Source organism: Panthera leo, chromosome E3 (assembly GCF_018350215.1).
Source record: "Panthera leo isolate Ple1 chromosome E3, P.leo_Ple1_pat1.1, whole genome shotgun sequence".
NCBI lineage: Eukaryota > Metazoa > Chordata > Mammalia > Carnivora > Felidae > Panthera > Panthera leo.
Window position 1 is genome coordinate 8,809,834 of NC_056694.1, and position 21,092 is coordinate 8,830,925.

General features: G+C 44.5%; 1 protein-coding gene across 1 annotated transcript in view; it reads left to right on the forward strand.

Moving 5' to 3' along the window:
* Positions 1-381: 381 nt before the first annotated feature.
* PRKRIP1 (PRKR interacting protein 1) overlaps positions 382-21,092 on the forward strand; it is a 31,869-nt gene continuing 11,158 nt past the window's right edge. The window contains exons 1-5 of the mRNA XM_042921976.1: positions 382-550; positions 1,247-1,325; positions 2,815-2,915; positions 9,855-9,940; positions 11,230-11,297. Of these exons, the coding sequence (XP_042777910.1) occupies positions 425-550; positions 1,247-1,325; positions 2,815-2,915; positions 9,855-9,940; positions 11,230-11,297 (460 nt within the window). The 5' untranslated portion in view covers positions 382-424. The remainder of the gene's footprint in view (positions 551-1,246; positions 1,326-2,814; positions 2,916-9,854; positions 9,941-11,229; positions 11,298-21,092) is intronic.

Below are 21,092 nucleotides of genomic sequence, written 5' to 3' on the forward strand. Positions count from 1 at the left end.
CATAAGATTGTCATAAATGGGAGAGTGGACCAGCCCCGAGGAACGGCCAGGACAAAGGCCCAGGGGCAGGAGGGGATGCTGAGAGCCATTAGCAGGGCTCCCGGCGGCGCCACGACGCGTACGCGGACTGGAGAGGGCGACTGGGGTCGCACCCTCGGGCGTGCAAGGCCACCTCTCCCATAGGAACTTGGGCTCTCGGCTGCCTTGATTTGTACAAACACAGGAAACGAAAGCAAACGGCTTTGATCAAGACAACCTACTCGGCCACGAGCTCATGAATATTCAGCAGGATGCTTCCGGCTTGCGACTCCGCCCCAGCCCCGCCCTGCGAGAAGACTGCGCTCGCCCCGCTCGCGCGCGGCTCTGTCGTCATAAGTACGCGCCGCCACCGCCGCCGCTCGCCGTGGGGAACTGGAACGCTGTCATGGCGAGTTCGGCTGCTTCCTCGGTGCGACCGCCGAGGCCCAAGAAAGAGCCACAAGCGCTCGTCATCCCCAAGAATGCGGCAGAAGAGCAGAAGCTCAAGCTGGAGCGGCTCATGAAGAACCCGGTGAGACGAAGCACTGGTTCGACTCCTCCTCCGAGTCTCCTTCCGTTACGGCGCTGCTGGGGACCCACGGGCCCACCTCTCCCACCTCCAGACTTAGGAACTGAGTACCCGAACCCCAGGGCCAGCCCTTAGGAAGGAGTAGGCGACCTCGCAGACCTTGAGCTTCTTCTGTCCTTGTGTTGGAGCCCAGCCCGGATGTGGGTGCTTTTAGACACTTAGAGTTTAACTTTCTGCGAACAGAAGCGTTGACTGGAAGGATAGCATTCATGGGTTAGCACAAGGGTTTATTAACTTCTAAACAGCACTGATTGTTAGAAAGGCTTTGGCTGAGCCACCCGGAGCAAATCACTCCCTCAGTCATAAAAATAATTGGGTGAGGTCTCTTACACCTTTGGCTAGAAAGGGTTAACTCCGCACGTAGTAGAGTTAGGGTTAGAAGTTTCCAGCCATAAATGGTGAGTTGCGTTTCTGAGTTTTGTTTTGGAAAGTTAAGTGTAGCCCTGGCAAGGCCACGGGCTGTGGTAGACCCCAAGATGTATGGGATGAAATAAATCTAAGGCAGCGAAGAAAATCGGCTTTAGGTCCAAGGAGCAAAGCAGCCTTTCTTCACCAATCCAGTTAAAATGCTTTGGTTTTAAGAGATGTGATTGTCAGCAGGTTTGTGCTTAAAAACGCTATTGTGTTTAAATGTTGCAGGACAAAGCAGTTCCGATTCCAGAAAAAATGAGTGAATGGGCACCCCGGCCTCCCCCAGAATTTGTTCGAGATGTAATGGGTAATGTCGTGTGTGTGTGTGTGTGTGTGTGTGTGTGTAAATATAGTTTTTAAAGCATAGATCTAAAAATCCTGCAGTTAGCATTTGTTAATTAAATCTAAAATAGGAAAAAAAAAGTTCACCGTTTCAGTAACTTTGTACTTACAGCAAAGGGGTATTGTTGCTTACAGTTTGGCATTAGAGAATTTTCTTCTGCATTTTAAAAAAAAAAGTTTATTTATTTATTTTGAGAAACAGCGCAAGCGGTATGAGGCACAGAGGGAGAGAGAGAAATTCCTAAGCAGGTTCTGTGCTCAAACCTAGGAACTGTGAGATCAAGACTGAGCTGAAATCAGGGTCAGGTGCTCAAGCCACCCAGGAATCCCTTCTGCATTGTTTAAATAACATATTTATTTATTTGTTTGTTTGTTTATTTATTTTTAACGTTTATTTATTTTTGAGACAGAGACAGAGCATGAACAGGGGAGGAGCAGAGAGAGAGGGAGACACAGAATCTGAAACAGGCTCCAGGCTCTGAGCTGTCAGCACAGAGCCTGACGCAGGGCTCAAACTCACGGACCGTGAGATCATGACCTGAGCCAAAGTCGGACGCTTAACCGATGAGCCACCCAGGCGCCCCAATAACATATTTTTTTAAATCTAACTGGAAATAGCTTTATTATTTTGGGTGGTTGTAAATTAACATACTGATTATAAAGAGGACTAAGTAACAGAGGTCTGAAAAATTTTGAACCCCCATAATTCCATCATTCCCCTTGTAGCATGCTGCTACAACCTTCTAAACTCCCCTAGTCAAAATCACTCGTGTAAGAAAAAATGATTTTTAAAAATGTGGCCATTTGGGGCGCCTGGGTGGCGCAGTCGGTTAGGCGTCCGACTTCAGCCAGGTCACGATCTCGCAGTCCGTGAGTTCGAGCCCCGCGTCAGGCTCTGGGCTGATGGCTCGGAGCCTGGAGCCTGTTTCCGATTCTGGGTCTCCCTCTCTCTCTGCCCCTCCCCCGTTCATGCTCTGTCTCTCTCTGTCCCAAAAATAAAAAAAAATAAAAAAAACGTTGAAAAAAAAAAAAATGTTTAAAAAAAAAAAAAAATGTGGCCATTCTACACATACTATTTAGTAGCCTACCTTTTTCCTTTAATATACATGGACATCTTTTCAGCTCAGTAGAAATTTAGCGTGTCAAGTGTGAAGTCATCTGGCAGGGGAGGGAAAGGTCTTAAGCGATCTTCTAGGTTTCTGGTCACTTAACTGCAGACTGTTTCTCCTCTTACTACTGTGTTAGGGTGGAATTTTTAGTGACTTCCCCTTCAACATTCGTGCAACAATTCTTTAATGATGCCGACACTATGCAAGTCACTGCTAGATTCTGGAGTTCAGTGGGGCATGGTCCTTTCCATTACTTCCAGTTTGTTTTTTTGGTCCTTTTTGATCAAGGGTCACCCGTGTCGGTGACTGGATTTCATTAAGAACTCTGGACTCTCCTGGCTATAGGTTCCAGCGCTGGGGCTGGCAGTGGAGAGTTCCATGTGTACAGGCATCTGCGCCGGAGAGAGTACCAGCGACAGGACTACATGGATGCCATGGCTGAGAAGGTCAGTGAGTGACAAGGCTGGCTGAGCCCTTGGGTTTGGGCAATGTACACTTGGGACTTTTAGGAAAAAGCTGCTGCTGCTGTTTTTGGCTTTTTTTTTTTTTTTTTTTTTTTTTTTTTTTTTTTTTTTAAAGAAAGAGAGAGTCCCAAGCAGGCTCTTGCAACACAGAGCCTGATGTGGGACTCGATCTCAGGAACCATGAGATCATGACCTAAGCTGAAATTAAGAGTTGGGCGCTTAACTGAGCCACCCAGGCTCCCCAGGAAGAGGCATTTAAAGAAGAGAAGATACACCTGGTGTGAAGGCTGCCTTCTTAAGTCAGCATGGGAAACAGACGTCAAGTAAATCCAGGTTAGTCCTAGGTCAGATTCAGCACATCAAGATGCTCCCACTGGGAGATATATGAGAGAAGGGAGACTTCCAGTTGGGCAGAAAGGACAGCAGAGACCTCTCTCCCTTCCAGGCCATTTGCCGTGAAATGGAATAGAAAGCAAGATGTCCCGCATCACTTGAGTTATTATTTCTAATTCTGTTGTTCTCTTTTTGGCTGAACGCCTATAATTCCATTCAGCTATGTGTTTAGTGTGGATAGTGTGTGTGCGTGTGTCTACTTTGAGTTGTCTAGCGTAGAGACTGGCATTTCTTCATGACAGGTGTCAAATAAGAATTGGGAATGGCTTTAGAAATTGAGGGGCACCTGGGTGGCTCAGGTGGTTAAGGATCCGACTTTGGCTCAGGTCATGATCTCATGGTTCGTGGGTTCCAGCCCCATGTCAGGCTCTGTGCTGACAACTCAGAGCCTGGAGCCTGCTTCAGATTCTGTGTCTCCCTCTTTCTGTGCCCCTCCCCCACTCATGCTTTGTGTCTGTCTCTTTCTCAAAAATAAAATCAGAAATCGTATCATAAGGGGTGCCTGGGTGGCCCAGTCGGTTGAGTGTCCGACCTCAGCTCGGGTCATGATCTCACAATTCGTGAGTTCGAGCCCCACATCCGGCTCTGTGCTGACATCTCAGAGCCTGGAGCCTGCTTCAAATTCTGTGTCTCCCTCTCTCTGTCCCTCCCCCACTCATGCTCTGTCTCTGTCTCAAAAATAAATAAACATTAAAAAAGATTTTTTTAAAGAACTATTAAGGTTTTTGTTACCTGACTGGAAGGGCCAGAAACCTCTTTTTTATTGCTCTTAAAAAATGCTCTTTGGACATTTCGCTTATTTTATTTATTTTTCAGAGAGAGTTTTGGAGTTATTTTATCCACACCAAAAATTGTGTTGGATTTTTTTTTTTTTTTACTAGAATTGAGTTGAATCTGTCACTTAAATTGAATGAGAATGGATGTTATAGTGTTTAGTTATCCCCTCTAGAAACTTTTATCTTTTTTTGTTTAAAAATTTCTGTGTCTCTCAATGATGACTTATGGAGATTTGATACTTATCTCACTGTATTTGTTCATAGATTTTAAGTTTTGGCGGGGCTTGTTTTTAGGTAGGCTCCATGCCCAACGTGGGGCTCAAACTCAAGACCCTGAGATCAAGAGTCGCGTACTCTACTGACTGAGCCAGCCAGGTGCCCCAAAGATTTTAAATTTTTAAATTTTTTTTTTTAAGTTTATTTATTTTGAGAGAGAGAGTGCAAGTTGGGGAGGGAGGGAGGGAGGGAGGGAGAGAGAGAGAGAGAGATAGAGAGAGAGAAAGAATGAATCCCAAGCAGGCTCCACACTGTCAGTGCAGAGCTTGGTGCAGGGCTCAAACCCATGAACTGTGAGGTCATGACCTGAGCCGAAGGCGGACACTTAACCAACTGAGCCACCCAGGCGCCCCCAAGATTTTAAGGGATTTTTTTTATTGCAGTGGTTCTAGGTACTCCTTTATATTTTATTCTTGACTATTAGTAAAAATCAGAAAAAACCCTGATGTTTTAGGGCTCTTCTATTTTCCAACCTGGCTATTAATAAAAACCAAATATTATTTGGCAAATTCTTTGTGATTTCCCACATTTGATTTCTCCTTTTTAAATTTTTTTTATTTTTTATTTAAAAAAAATTTTTTTTTAATGTTTTTATGTATTTTTGAGAGAGAGAGAGAGAGACAGAGCACGAGTGGGGTAGGGGCAGAGAGAGAGAGAGACACACACACACAATCCGAAGCAGGCTCCAGGCTCTGAGCTGTCAGCACAGAGCCCGACACAGGGCTTGAACTCGTGAACCGCGAGATCATGGCCCGAGCCGAAGTCAGACGCCCAACCAACTGAGCCACCCAGGCGCCCCTGATTTCTCCTTTTAACGTGCATGAGAGATTGCCTCTCATTCTTAATCTTACAACATGCAATGTAAGACCTTTTCCTCACTCTGACTATGGTGCCCATTTTTTCATGGAATACGTTTGTGTGTTTTAGAGATTCACATGCTTTAAAATGATATGTATTTGTATTGTGAAGTCACCACCTTGAGATGAAGACCTAAGCTGAGATAGAGTCAGACACTTAACTGCGCCACCCAGGTATCCCTTATTTGCTTTTTATAAAGGAGGAAACCACTTTGGGCAACAGCGTGTGATTTTCCAATAATTTGCTTAAAAAAAAATTAACTCACTGTAGAACTTCTTCCTATATAAAGGAAATAAAATGCTTTAAAAATTTAAAATAATCATTCACAAGGGGTACCTGGGTGGCTCGGTTGGTTAAGCGTCCAACTTTGATGCAGGTCATGATCTCACAGTTTGTGAGTTCTAGCCCTGCATCAGGCTCTGCGCTGACAGCTCAGAGTCAGGAGCCTGTTTCAGACTCTGTGTCTCCCTCTGTCTCTGCCTGTCCCTAGCTCATGCTCTGTCTCTCAAAAACAAACAAACATTAAAATAATCATTCACAAAAGTAGAATACTACTTAGCAATAAAAAGGAATAAACTACTGATATATGCAACAGTGTGGATGATTCTTAAGACATATGCTGAGTGAAAGAAACCTTGCATAAAAGAAACCACACTGTAAAATTCCATTTATATGAAGTTCTACAAGAGGAAAAACTAATGTATGTAAAAAAAAAAAAATCAGGGGCTCCTGGGTGACTTAGTTGGTTAAGCGTCCGACTCTTGATTTCCACTCAGGTCGTGGTCTCAACAGTTTGTGGGTTCAAAGCCCCGCACCTGACTCTATGCTAACAGCAGAGGCTGCTTGGGATTCTCTCGAGCTCTCTCTTGAGCTCTCTCGCTCTGTCAAAATAAACATTTTTTAAAAATCAGAATAGTTGTTTCTGAGAGTTGGATAAGAAAAGGTACGAGGGAACTTTCTGGTGTGATTACATTGTACACTCTAGATTTGATCATTTTGTTGTATGTATTACCTTAAGTGGAAGAAAACAGAAAAACCGTTAACAAATATTAAACTCTAGTTGATGATATGCATGCTTAAATCTTTAGAGGTGAAAAGTCCTGGTGTCTGCAACTTACTTTGAAATGTGTTAAAAAGAAATAAGATGGATTGATGGAAGGATAGAGGGATAGATAGGTGGACAGGCATGTGCTAAAGCAAGTAGCAAAATGTCTGTAGGATTTAGTGGTGGGTATACGGACTGTATGATTCCTTCAACTTTTCTATGTTGGAAATTTTCCAACATAAAATGCCAGGGAAATTATTAAAGGGATAGATATGATACAGAAGAAACTATGTAAAAATTTACTGGAATGGCCAAAAATTGACTTTGAAAAATACCTTTATGATTTTGGAACAGAAGGGAATCTGCCGTGGTGGTTTTCACCTGCTGTTTGCTTGTCCTGCGTCTCTCTTGGCCCCCAGCTGTTGGTGGTTCTTCTCCAGCTACTGCCGTCCTCTGGATGTGGCATTCTCAATTCTAGGGGGGAGTTTCTGGTGGCTGGTCACACCTCTACCTGGTCACTGAAGTGGGTTTTCCACTACCAAGAATAAATAAAACTCTATGTAGAAACTATCTGAAGCTACTTTAGCTTCATTTTGAAACTACTTTACATACTGAAACTACTTTAGAGGGAAGGAAACAGAGCAAGCTGTTGGCTCAACTACCATCAGCTAGTCTGGTTTTTATACATCGATTAAAGACCCAGGGAAAACACAGAAAAATGTTTCACAGACCTTGAATCCACACAGACACGCAGGTTCTTATTTCACACGGCGAAAGACAGGCTCTGAGGTTAGAAGAAACAAAGAGGCAAGGGTGTCCCCACCTTTCACGGTGACCAACAGGGCGTCGCCACTGGAAGGGCTCGTGGCGCCGCTCGTGGTGAGCTCAAGTCCTGCCAGGCCCGGCGGGGCTCCGGCGGGTCACTTGTTGGCTGCAGCTGCTCCGGCAGCAGAGTGAGTTTACGGTCCAGCTGTGAACAGACCACATGCTTTTCCTTTTAAGTCGTTTGCTTTCTGGTGCTCTAATCGGAACTGGGTTCCTTGAAAGGAGACCCTTCTCTCTTTTTTTTCTTATTTACTTATTTATTATTTTTTACTTTCTATTTTAGAGTGTGAGTGGGGGAGAGGGCCCAGTGGGGGGAGAGGGAGAGAATCTTAAGCAGGCTTCGTGCTCAGCGCGGAGCCCAACTCGGGGCTCCATCCCACAACCCTGGGCCGAAATCAAGAGTCAGACGCTCGACTGACTAAGCCACCCAGGTACCCTGTTTTATGTATTTTATTTTTTTTAGTGATCTCTGTACCCAGCGGGGGGCTAGAACTCGCCACTCCGAGATCAAGAATTGCACGTTCTTCGGACTGAGCCAGCCAGGCGTCCTGACTCCTCTTATTTCATGATCTCTGCTCTCAGAGAGTTTCTGCGTCACTCTAAGCAGAGCCACACAGCCCTGGCAGTGCAGGCCAGCAGAGGGGTTGAAGCCACCTTGTCCTCTGCTGGCCCCTTGTTTACTCTGTTGACCTTTAAGGCTTTGACTAGAAGAACGAGATGGCATTTTATTATTTTTTTAAATTTAATTTAATTTTTTGAGAGGGAGAGAGAGTGCAAGTGGGGGAGGGGCAGAGAGAGAGACACACAGACTCCGAAGCAGGCCTCCAGGCTCCGAGCTGTCAGCACAGAACCCGATGCGGGGCTCAAACTCACGAACTGTGAGATCGTGACCTGCACCGGAGTTGGACGCTTAACCGACTGAGCCACCTACGCGCCTCAGAGACGGCAGTTTAGATCCTTGTATCTTTGTGGTTTACAAGTGCTTTCTAGTAGGTTATCGTATGTTATCCTTTCTAAGGGCTCTAGGAGAGAGGAATTGGTCTTTTCCCCATTTTATAGGTGAGAAAACGAAGGCTCAGAGACAGGGAGCTGCTATGAAGGGAATTATTAGCCAACAAGGGCAAGGGTTGGCCTTGTATGGATGTGTGTACATTCACGTATTCCTGTGTGACACATGTATGTGCTTAGTCGCAGTGATGGCACTGGGTGTCGTCTTGCTGTGGAATCAGTCACCTGATGACTGTCATCATTAAGACTTGAAAATCCCATGGTTCCCCCTCTCTGGCTGTTCCATCTGATGAGCCCAGGTCACCGTAAGGAAAAAACGTGCCCCTGTGTGTCTCCTCTACTCTCAGTTCTCTGCTCCTCTTCTGACACTTCTGGTCACCAAGTATGTGGGGATTTCTCTCACACCAAGCAATTCTGTGACGCTAGCTGAGCATCCTACAGTTTAACTCAATCCTGATGCCATCCACCAGGCAAGAACGTCCAATGCCACATGTTCAACGGGCTCAGTCCCGTGAGACTGCCTCCCCGCCCCCAACCACCTCAAAGGCCAGTCCCAGGCCCAGGTGTTGTCCCCTGTCCTTCTGACCGACTGGCTGTGGATTAGAGGTCTCCCACCACTCCCTCCTCAGGTTCAATTAAGTTGCTCAGAGGGACTCACAGGACTCAGGAGAAGCCAGGTGGAAGAAGGGGGCACAGAGCTTCTGTCCCCTCCCAGCCCCTCCACATGTTCACCAACTCGGAAACCATCTGAACCCCATCTTTTGGGGGGTTTGGAGGCATTACTACTAAGGCACAATTGATCAAATCATTGGCATTTGGCAGTTAGTTCAGCCTGCAGCTCCTCTCCCTCCCTGGAGCACAGGAGGTGGGGCTGAAAGTTACCCTGGTGACCAGCCCTGCTCCTTAAGGGCTTTCCAGAACTCACTCGTTAACTTAAACTCCTGTGTTTCAAAAGGGGCTTGTTATAAAAAAAAGACACCATTTCACCTTCTCTTGGGAGCTATTTCAGAAACTGGGAACATAATTAAGTATTATAATAAAAGGTGCCCCTGTGGCTCTTGAATAGGAAATTTATAGGAGCTTTTGGAGCCACGTTCCAGAAGTAATGGATGAAGACCAAATACAGTTGACTCTTAGCAGGTGATTAGGGGCACCAACCCCTCCACCATGCAGTAAAAAAATCTGTATGTAACTTTTGACTTTCCTAAAACTCTAATAGCCTTAACTATTGACCCAAAGCCTGATAATATAGTCAGTTAACATATATTTGGTTACGTGTATCATATACTGTATTCTTATAATAAAGTAAGCTAGAGAAAAGAATGTTAAAATCCCGAGGAAGAGAAAATACAGTACTGGACTGTATTTATCGAAAAAATCCGCATGTAGGTGGACCCGCACAGTTCAAACCTGTGTTGTTCAAAGGTCAGCTGTGTACGTTTCTTATTGTAAATCACAATGTCACACTAGCCAAGGCCCTGGCTACGTAGCCGGTAATTCTTCCTCTGCCTTCAGGGAATACACAGTGTGCACCTTCTCGTGCGCTCATGTTTTGTGTATGACTGCCACCCTACGGAACGAAGTAACTTTCGCCATCGGAGAGCCAGATACTGGGGGCACCCTCTTAATGGTTACGGTGGCCCCAGAGACCCGGATGTGCCTATGGCACCCCCAGTGCTGCGACTTCCAGAGCTCCCATACCCAGCCCAGAGTGTGTCTAAATGACGTGTTTTTTCACAGCAAAGATTGGATGCAGAGTTTCAGAAGAGACTGGAAAGAAATAAAATCGCCGCAGAAGAGCAGACAGCAAAGCGCCGAAAAAAGCGGTAAGGGCTTTGTGGCTTCTCCTAGCCGATGACACTTAAAGGCAGAAACGTGAAAGCTGGGGAATGAGTCGTCCTTGCGGGCAGAAGTTCACCTTATGACCTGTCAAGGTCTTAGGTGTTACCCAGTGGAGGAATGGCCTTCCTTCCAATAACTGAGAAGAGATTAGGTCACTTAACTACCACTGCATCCCCCTTCCCCCGTACAGATTCTCCATAGCTCAGGTCAGCACTTTGGTGCTCACGTGGATTTCTGGGTCTCCTTCCCTTCTGTATTTTAACACCAAGTTTAACAATATGCTGCGAGTAAGGTTCCCTTAGCTTGTTCCTTAAATTAGGGTGTGTGACCTCCCTCAGTGACATCGTGTGAGCATGTAGACTGCATGTGTGTGTGTGTTTTAATAAATACTCCCTCGACCTTTAAAGAGCTGAGCAGGATTCTGAAAACAGTCCTTAATTCTTATTTATTCATTTACTTATTTAAGTGTATTTATTTATTTTGAGACAGCACGAGCAGGGTAGGGGCAGAAAGAGAAGGGGTGAGGGAATCCCAAGCAGGCTCCACACTGTCAGTACAGAGCCCAACGTGGGGCTCGAACTCACTAACCATGAGATCATGACCTGTGCCAAAATCAAGAGTCAGACGCTTGACCAGCTGAGCCACGCAGGGGCTCCTGAACGGTCCTTAATTCTTAGTCTGTTTCTGGCAATCTGTTCGTGTATTGGGGTAGTTCTTTTTCATTTGCTTTCCAATAGGCATAGTAAAGGTAGTTAAAGAGCACATCTGTATGCTACAACTTGATTACATCTTTTTTTCTGTTTTGTATTTTTTCTTTTATCATGTTCCAGTTTCTGCATGTAGAGTTAAATAAGAAACAAAACCTGTAAAGCTGTAACATTTCACATGGAAATGCTGCCCAGCCTTCACCAGCTTCGGAAATCTGACCTTTGCTGATGGCTGCAACGAAGTGTCACCTAAAAAAATAAATAAAAATAAATAAATCAAAACAGTCCCTAAACATCTTGGAATGAAAAATCTGTCCAATATTTCTGAGATTGTTTTAATCACCTCAAGACTCTGAAAGGTTGTTTCATTTTGATTCAAGAAGAAAACAGCTTGATAATGTTGATGGTGTTGGAGTAGCAGAATCATGAGAAAGTATTTCTTCCATTTCATTATTGTAGTGTTTGTGTAATTGTAAGGTCTTTAAACATTCCATAAGTAGCTGTTTGTTTTCTAAAATACATAGTAAGGTAGCGGGGGAATTAATAGATTTATTTTATATTTGTAGCCAGAAGTTAAAAGAGAAGAAATTATTGGCAAAGAAGATGAAACTTGAACAGAAGAAACAGAAAGAAGGTGAGTGGCACCTGCTTTTCTTGGTTGGGACCTTTCTCACCTATCAGGAGTGAGATTTAGAGTTTGGAGCTGGTTGGCTGGCCACTGAAGACACGAGGACTTCCTTCCATGAGTTAGGACGCATTTAATTGCAAGTGTCAGGATGTTAAACTGGTGTCAGCAAAAAGAAAGATGCTGACTGGCATTAAGTCAGGACAGACCTCCCTTCAGGGATGGCTAGTAAATGAGCTCCGTGATGTTACTGGCCTTCTTTGTCTCCCTCTGTCCCCTGGCTCCTTGTCCTCAGGCAGGTGCATGTCCTCCCTGTGGTTGTGGGGTACCTGGGGCTACACCATGCCTCATTCTCGTCCAGTAGGAAAGACTGAGGGGATGTCCCTCGCAAAAGTGCTTTTGTGTTTTTTTGGCCCTGATGAAGTCGCTTGGCAAGTCAGTTAAGAATGCTTTGGGCTATAAAAAAAAAAAAAAACCAGAAAACTAGCAGTAGTTAAACAAAGAAGAGTTCATTTCTCTCACTTAATAAGAAATCTGGTGGTAGATGGCAGCCTCTTGTGGTTCAGCAGCTCAGGAGTGGCAGGCCCAGTATCCCCTGCACTTCTCTTGGCCTTTACTTTGTGGGTGTGAGATGGCTGCTGTGGCTCCTGGCATCATACCTGTGTCCAAAGGGGAGAGAAGTGCAGGGGATGCTGGTATTTTAACAGAAGTGCAGAAGATCCCCCAGAAGTGCCCAACAGATGGCATTTTATATTTCACTGGTCACCTTGCCATCCCTTGCTGCTATTAGGCTAGACGAATAGAAAACCGAACTGTTGTGACCGTGTTTAACCTGTCACGATTAATCTCTGGGAGCCGGCTACATTGCCACCCCGGACTGGGATGAGATTTTGTTAACGAGGAGGAATAGGGGTGAGTCACGTGTCAGTGTCCCATAGTGCTACCAGTCCTGTCCACCTCTGAGCACTCCACCTGGCCAGAGGTGCCAGCCGCTCCCCTGAGAGCCCCTGAGCTGAGAACCCGGGAAAGAGGGGCCTCAGATGGAAAGGACCAAAGATGCTAAGAGACCAAAAAACGACAAGTGCATACACATTACTGAATTGGTGGTTGTTCCCTGATTGACTAGGCATGCTTCCTGGTTAGACGGTTGTGAGTTTTGGTCTTAAGATAAAGTCAGACTTTCACTGACACACTAAATATGATCGGTCCCTTCCAGGATCAGTTTCCTTATGGTTTGCAAATATACTGCGTGACACCCTCTGTATGGTATAGTCTTAGACTCTTCCTCCCCATTTCTTAGAATCATTTTTTCTATAACGCTGAAATATGATTGCTAGGACCTCATCCCTGAAAGAAACCACCTCATTACTTTCCCAGCCCTCTTCCTCCCCACACACACAGGAACATCCAGTACTTGATCCAAGGGCTGGAGGATTGGGCACAGGAGCCAATATCATGGTTTTTGGTTTTTGGTTTTTTGTTTTATTTATTTTAGAGGGAGCGAGCGCATGTGTGAGTAGGGGAGAGAAAGAAGGAGAGAGAATCCCAAACAGGCGTCACACTCAGTGTAAAGCCTGATGCAGGGCTCGATCCCATGACCCTGGGATCATGACCTGAGCCAAAATCAAGAGTCGGACACTGAACCGACTGAGCCACCCAGGCGCCCGAGCCAGTCTCATGTTATATCGAAGGAGGTATTGTAACTTGGACCCATGACATCAGGATATAGAAAGGTCCTTGGCTCTAGGTGATTTATGTTTTCTTTGTGTTGTCATTGCTATTATTTAGTGTTTAGTGAATTTCCTGAGCTAATTTTGTAAAGCCTGCATTCTTTATTGAGTCTGCTTTGTTAGCTTAGTGGTCAGCTGAAGAGTAGAGATTTCTTTGAACTTCCAAGTCTCGCAGCCTTTGCCGAGGGGCTCTACGTATCTGTAGGAACATGCCTTCAACGTTTTGGCAGGCGGTTCACAATTTGCTTTAGCCTTCGTGCCCTCCTTGCACAGAGCTTCGAGGTCAGCCAGAGGTGAGATTAGGACCATCACTTGTCTTTCTTAGACAGGTACACAGCTCTGCACGTGGCTGTCTAAAGTCCCAACTTTTCCTCAGGTTTTGATGGATTTCTTGATTGCGCCAACTGTTAATACCTTAGGCAGCTGCAATGTTCAACAGTTGCCACTGGTTGTTTTTGACGACCACCCTTGAGAAAGGGCTGTTTGCACTAAGGTTGAATGAAGATAAGCCTCGGGAGTGGAAGTTTTCCGGGGAGCAGCTAGACAGCTCACATAGGGACAGTGCTCTGAGTATGGAACTTCTGAGGACCGTCCAACAGTTTACTTCCTCCAGTGGCTGCCAGGCGGTTGGTTTCCACAACCGCTGTGGTGATGAGGGGCTACCTTGGATATGGTGAGAGAGAGACGTTAGAATGCCACAGAACTTGCTGTACTTACCAAGGTTCAGCCATTTTTCTTGAACAATCCAAGGAACGTTTCCAGAGTTCTGAAAAAGTTGGTTTTGACAATTGTTGATGTTCTTAATTATTTTTATGGAGGAGCAGATTTTTAGAGATCCTTACTCTGCCATTCTGAAAGTGCTTCCATCCCTTTAGACTTTTCCCTGCCTATATTTGAAATGTTTCTTGGGGGCACCTGGGTGGCTCGGTCAGTTGGGTGTCTGACTTCAGCTCAGGTCATGATCTCACAGTTTGTGGGTTCGTGCCCTGTGTCAGGCTCTGCGCTGGCAGCTCAGAGCCTGGAGACTGCTTCAGATTCTACGTCTCCCTTTCTCTCTCCGCCCGTCCCCTGTTTGTGCGCGTGCCTCTGTCTCTCTCAAAAATAAACATTTAAAAATAAAATGCACTGGGGCGCCTGGGTGGCTCGGTCGGTTAAGCGTCCGACTTCAGCTCAGGTCACGATCTCACGGTCCGTGAGTTTGAGCCCCGCGTCGGGCTCTGGGCTGATGGCTCAGAGCCTGGAGCCTGCTTCCGATTCTGTGTCTCCCTCTCTCTCTGCCCCTCCCCCGTTCATGCTCTGTCTCTCTCTGTCTCAAAAATAATAAACGTTAAAAAAAAAATTTTTTTTTTAAATAAAATAAAAATAAAATGCACTAATAAACTTAAAAAATTTTTCTTCTGAATAAATATGTTTCATGTAGATATCAGATGTTTGAGTCATGGGGTTTTTTTTCCCCCCATTCTTAGAGTCTCTACCTTTTTATATTGATAGTTTGGATTTTAGCGCTACCATTTTATTTGGGGGTTTTTCTGTTGTTCCTTCTGTATTTCTCTGTTTCTTTTTCTCTGTCTTTTGTATTTGAACATTTTTTTTTATCTCACTTTAATGTATTGTGTTTTTAACTATATCCCTCTTTCTAGCTTTTTAGTTGTTCCTCTGCAGCTTGCTATATATGTACTCCTTTCACAGTCTACTTAGAATCGGTATTTAAGTGGAATGTAGAAACTTGTCACCATTTAGGTCTCTTGACCTTTTATGTTGTGGTTGTCTTAAGTATTACATCTACATACATTGAAAACCCTAGTGGATAATGTTATTTTTGTTTTCAATCATCCGGTACATTTTGAAGATCAGGAGGAGAATTGTCTAGAACAATAATAGTAACCAGATAGTTAGATTTCTGTTGTTCCTCCTTTGTCTGTGATGTTCCAAGCTTACCTCTGGCATCATTTCCTTTCTGTCTGAAGAACTTCCTTCAGTCATTTGGTTAGAAGAGGTCTGCTGGCTATGAATTTTCTTGCTTTTCTTCATATGAGGCTGTCTTTATATCACCTTTGTTCCTGAAGGACATTCCCACTAGATATAAAATTTGGGGAGCACCTTGGTGGTTCATTCGGTTAAGTGTCTGACTCTTGATTTTGGCTTAGGTCATGATCTCACTGTGAGTTCGAGCCCCACATTGGGTCATGATCTCACTGTTTGAGCTCCGCACTGTCATTGTGGAGCCTGCTCTCTCCCTGCCCCTCCCCTGCCTGCCCTCGCTTACTCACTCTCAATCTCTCCCCCTGCCCCTCTTTTAAATAGATGAACTTAAAAAAAAATTGGGGGTTGGCAGTTTTTTCTTCCAGCACTTTAGAAATACCATGCCACTTTCTGTGGCCTGCATGGTTTCTGATGAAAATTTTATAACTATTGAGATTGTTCTATCATTATTTTTATCTGGCTGCTTTTATTTAATATTTCTGTCTTTAGATGTCAACAGTTTGATTATGATGGGTCTGCACATGGATTTCTTTGGTTTAATCCTGTTTGGATTTCACCGAGCTACTCCAATCTGTAGGCCTGTTTGTCTTTTGTCAAATTTGGAAAAATTTTGGAAGCAAAAAGAATATAAAAACAGGGAGGGGGACAAAACATGAGAGACTCTTGAATATGGAGAACAAACAGAGGGTTACTGGAGGGGTTGCGGGAGGGGGGGGATGGACTAAATGGGGAAGGGGCATTAAGGAATCTACCCCTGAAATCATTGTTGCACTATATGCTGCAAACTTGGATGTAAATTAAATTAAAAACAAATTTTTTTTGGAAAAATTTTTATTCAGTCGTTTTTGTTTCTGGTCTTCCTATTGGATAATTCCTACTGATCTGACTTCAAACTATCTCTTTCCTATGCCATCTATTCTGCTGTTGATCCTTTCCAATGGATTTTTTTTTTTATCTCAGTTACTGTGTTTTTTCAGAAAAGTCCTGAAATTTCCAGTAGGTTCTTCTTTATATGCCTTCTATTTGCTGCAATTTTCTCTCTTTCCATTCATTTCGAGAGTGAGTGTTCACTCTTCCCAGAAAGATTTCCAAGCAACTGCTTTAAAGTATTTGGTTACTCCAGCATCTAAGTCATCTTAGCATTGGCATTTGTTGATTGTCTTTCCCCGTGCAAGTCGAGATTTTCCTGATTTTTCATATGTCAAGTAACTGTCTACTGTATCCTGGGCACTTTGAATATTCTATCATGAGGCTTTGGTCTTGTTGATACTTATTTTAGCAGGCGGGCAGCCTGGTTCTCGCCAGCCTTCTGTAGGTTGTGGTTGCGGCTCCAGCGTCGGTTGGGTTCTCGGAGCATTTGGTATGATGACTAGGGCCACGTCCATACGTGTGCTTGTCAGCATGAGCCCAGGGATTCGGGAGGTTCTAATCTTTTTCTCCGTGACTGCTCCTGTACTGTCCGGGTCCCTAGGACTCTGCTTTTCAGAACTCCAGGCAGAAAGCCGGGGCTTTAGTTACCACTCTGGTACGTCCTTCCTCCAGTTGCCCCTGCATCCAGGGCGGAGGGGGAAAGCGGCAGGCTTGCCCAGCTCTCTTAGGACCCACGGCTCCTCTGATGGGAGAGAAAGGCTCCCCTCTTTTGAAGTGTTTGTGCCAGCAGGCCCCCGCTGCCGCCGCAGTTGCTGTTGCCGCTGTGACTCTGGCAGAGTGGCCTGGGAGCTAGGGTGTGAGAGAATGGAGAACAAAGAAGCACAGAATTTCCCTTACTCTGAGCATCGGGAACCCCCTTTCTTACTCCTCAGACTACAAGCGGAGGGTTCTGTCTGTGCCCAGGCTTCACTTCTGCATGTTGAACATCTGAGTCTGGACCGAGGGATACCGGAGTGGGGAAAAACCCTAGGAATTCAAAACTGTTCCAGTGGCACTTTGTAGGCTGGTCTTTTTCCGCAGTCTGCTTGCTTCTCAAGAGTCCATCATTCTGTCCAGGTCCCGTCACTATATTCAGTGGAGAGGAGGAGTCCGTGTGCTTGCTTTATCTTACCTGGAACCTTCTATTTGTTTTTTGTTTTGTTTTGTTTTTAATTCAAACACGGGAATTTAGCTCTTTTGCGTTTTAACTTGGTGCTCTCGGCTCTGTTGATTCAGGTTCCAAAATCCTTTTGAATCCATATCCTGAAATCAGCATGTTGCCTACCATGTCTTTCTGATGTTGTCATAGGCAGATTTGATAAACATAATTCCCTTGTCATTGATAAAAATGTCGAACCAGACTGAGCCTGGGTGGGGGCCAGAGCCCTTTAACATCCACAGGAGAGTTCCTCCTTGTAGGCTGGCAGGAACTGGTTTGTTAAAACTCTTAGTGTGGAGTTAATTCTCCCACTAAGAAAGCAACCAGACTCCCTCTTCTTTCCTCTTACCAACAGACATGGCATAAGAAACTAAGTGGTAATATGAGATCATGCAGTGAGTATAGTAGAGGTAAGTTCTAAAGTTAGCTCTTCCTCTGGCTCACCCTGACCTCAAACATCTGGGTTCTCTTACTTGAAATTTCTTTTTTAGCTTATAACTGATAAGCTCTTTCTCGATCTAAAATTCTGTAGTTTGATAACTTTGCCAAATGCCTTGCTGTAATTACTATATTTGGGGGCGTGGGGTGGTCCCTCACCAGTGAGTCTAAAAACTCTTTCAGAACAAGAAACAGGTGTTAGTTTGCACTTAACGAACGAACCTGTATTGGGTCTTTGGAATGGCATATAAACTTTTTAGTAATCGGTTCTGTAATTGAAGGGGACCAGTGGCACCATCACAGAGCTGGGGCCTCTTGAATCCTCCTTTTCTAACCTCTTCTAGACATTTGGTGCACCTGACCGTACGGTTTTCTGTCGCCTTTCTTTAATTTGCCCGAGGCTATGAAGTGTATTTGAGATCGTACAGCAGGCTTTAGTGTTTTCGGGGAGATTTCATCTGGAGCCTCCAGCTTCTTTACAGCAGCCTTGTGCCCTCTCCCCGGGTCTCCACCTGTCTTAAAGTTCAGTTCTATCAAAAAGACAGATGTTTGTCATAATGCCACATCCCGGAGTCACACCACAGTAGCACGGTGTTTTCTCAAGCCGAGGGTGTGATCTTCACTCGCTAAGTCATGCAGTTAGTTTTGAGGCTGCAGCTGTCATTTTTCCAGACATCAATAGAACAGACTAGAAATTGTCAGAGTGCATCACACTCTGGTTAAGTATTTGTGAAATTTTCTTTCAGATTCTGTGTCAGCTGTGGGCTGCAGACCAACAAATTTGAAAATCATTGTTCAGGGGCGCCTGGGTGGCGCAGTCGGTTAAGCGTCCGACTTCAGCCAGGTCACGATCTCACGGTCCGCGGTCCGTGAGTTCGAGCCCCGCGTCAGGCTCTGGGCTGATGGCTCGGAGCCTGGAGCCTGTTTCCGATTCTGTGTCTCCCGCTCTCTCTGCCCCTCCCCCGTTCATGCTCTGTCTCTCTCTGTCCCAAAAAAATAAATAAAAAAAAAAAAAAAAAAAAAAAAAAAAAAAAAAAAGAAAATCATTGTTCAGATTCAGGGGCCCTGCTCTTATGCTTAATTGTGAAGTTAGCACCTGTACGTACTAAACAGTGATCAGTAATAATACATGGTTGTGTGTGCTTGGTACCAGTGAGCAGGATAGAGTGCTGGTCATAAAGACGGTGTGTGTGCCTTTTACTGTGCCTTCTCAGTTTCCTTCTTTATTTTTCATATTGTGAAAGACAAAATAGATCTTGTTGTCTGATTGAAATGAATAGAAACTTAATGTGGTGATACCGAGTTGTGCCACAAGGTGGCTTCTGTGCACCGCTGGGTTCTTGATGGGCTTGGACTGAAATCGTTCCAGCTTTTTAGGCCCTTCTAAAAAGCAGCAAGGGACAGCTGGCTACGAGTTCCATTCTGTTGTTCACGAGGAAATCTCCCCGTTCGTTGTCCTTGCCGGTCCAGTGACTCAGTGAAGACACCCTGCAGTGCAGTCTGAACAACACCACGGGATGGCATTAAGCCAATCTGGATTTTTGAAACCTTGAACTCCTGAAACGATGTGTTCTAACACCAATGTTACTTGTCCTGACATAGGCCTCCCTATCAAAGAAACCCAGGGTGGCCTCAGGCGATTTGTTGTTAGGTATGTCAAGAGCAGTTTCTCATCCTCTGTGCTATCCTGCTGTCGACATTTTGGGCTGAAGAATTCTTTGCTGGGAGGGGCTATATCCTGTTCACTGTGGGATGTTTAACTCTACCTGCTAGAGGCCAGTAGGACCCACTGTTACCTAGGTCACTGACAATCAAAAAGGTCTCCAGACTGGGGCGCCCGGGTGGCTGAGTCGGTTAAGCATCCAACTCTTGATTTTGGCTCAGGTCATGGTCTCACGGTTTGTGAGTTCAGGCCCCACATCAGGCTCTGCACTGCCGGTGTGGAGCCTGCTTGGGATTCTCTGTCTCCCTCTCTCTGTCTGCCTCTCCCCCACACACTGTCTCTTGAAAATAAGTAAAACTTAAAAAAAAAAAAAAAAAAAAAAAAAAAAGGTCTCCAGACATTGCCAGTGGGGAAGGGGGGACAAAATTGCCCCGGTCAACACTCACGTCAACTGGTGTGTTCAGAAGGAACTCAATATATGTTTTGGATTGAACTGTTTGTTTCAGTGCCAAAATTCTTATACGCGCTATGTTGAGAAACTCTTCGTATTGTTTGTGTCTTTTGAGAATAAAGATAATATATGGTCATTTTAGAAATTTTGGGAATATGCAGACAATTCGTGATCTCAAGGTTTGTGAGCTCGAGCCCTGCCACTTGCGCTCACTCACTCGCTCTCTCTTTCTCAAAATTAATCAGTTGATTACAAAAAAGAAATCTGGGGGCCTGGGTCGCTTCGTCATTGAAGCGTCTGACTCTCAGTTTTGGCTCAGGTCATGATCTCACAATTTTGTGAGTTCCCCCACATCGGGCTCTGTGCTGACAGTGCAGAGCCTGCCTGGGATATTCTCTCTCTCTCTCTCTCTCTCTCTTTCTTTTTTTCTTTCTTTCTTTCTTTCTTTCTTTCTTTCTTTCTTTCTTTCTTTCTTTCTTTCTCTGCCCCTCCCCTGCTCACACTGTCTCTGGATTTCAAAATAAATAACTTTAAAAAAATTAAAAAATTTTGGAATATGCAGAAAAGAATAAAGTCAAAACTTTAATCCTAGGGCTCCAGGGTGGCTCAGTTGGTTGAGTCTCCGACTTTGGCTTAGGTCATGATCTTGGGGTTTGAGTTTGAGCCCCGCGTCGGGCTCTGTGCTGACAGCTCAGAGCCTGGAGCCTGCTTGGGATTCTGTGTCTCCCTCTCTCTCTGCCCCTCCCCCACTTGTGCTCTGTCTCTCTCTCTCTCTCTCTCTTTCTCTTTCTCTCTCTTTCTCTCTCTTTCTCTCTCTCTCAAAAATAAAATGTAAAAAAAAATTAAAAAACTAAAATTAAAAAAAATTTTAAGTAAAAAATAAAAATAGAAAGTAAATAAGCAAAAAATAAAAAGTATCCGTTTCAGTTACACTCTGTGGCATTTACTTAGTATTCCTAAAATATGTGAATAAAGTCAGATCCCTGGATTTTACAATGTTGTGTAAACAATAGTATAGCACTAATGGAAACAGCTCAAATGTTATCCTAGTAAAGCCTCTTTCTGTTCTTTTGCTTTAGTCTCTTGCCACATGCACGTGTCATTTGTATGTAGTTACAGTGTATGAACAGTTTTCTGTTTTGCTTATTTTATTTAATATTGTGAGAATTTCCAGTCCTTCCTAATTTTTTCAGTGACTGATGACATCCAGCAGTTGGCATGCTATGATACGTCTAACCTTTTTCCCTTTTGTTAGACATTAGCTTGATTTGGTTTGTGTCTTCTTTAGAAGACACGTTAGCGACTATTATATACCTGTCTCCCTTCCCCCTTTATAAGGTTTATTTCCTTAAGATACATTTCTAGCAGTGGGAATTACTAGATCATAGAATATAAAAAGATTCCGTGCCTCTTGAAATACGCTACTTTCCAAAGGAGTAGTTCCAGTTGTTACTGTCATCTACAGGATGCA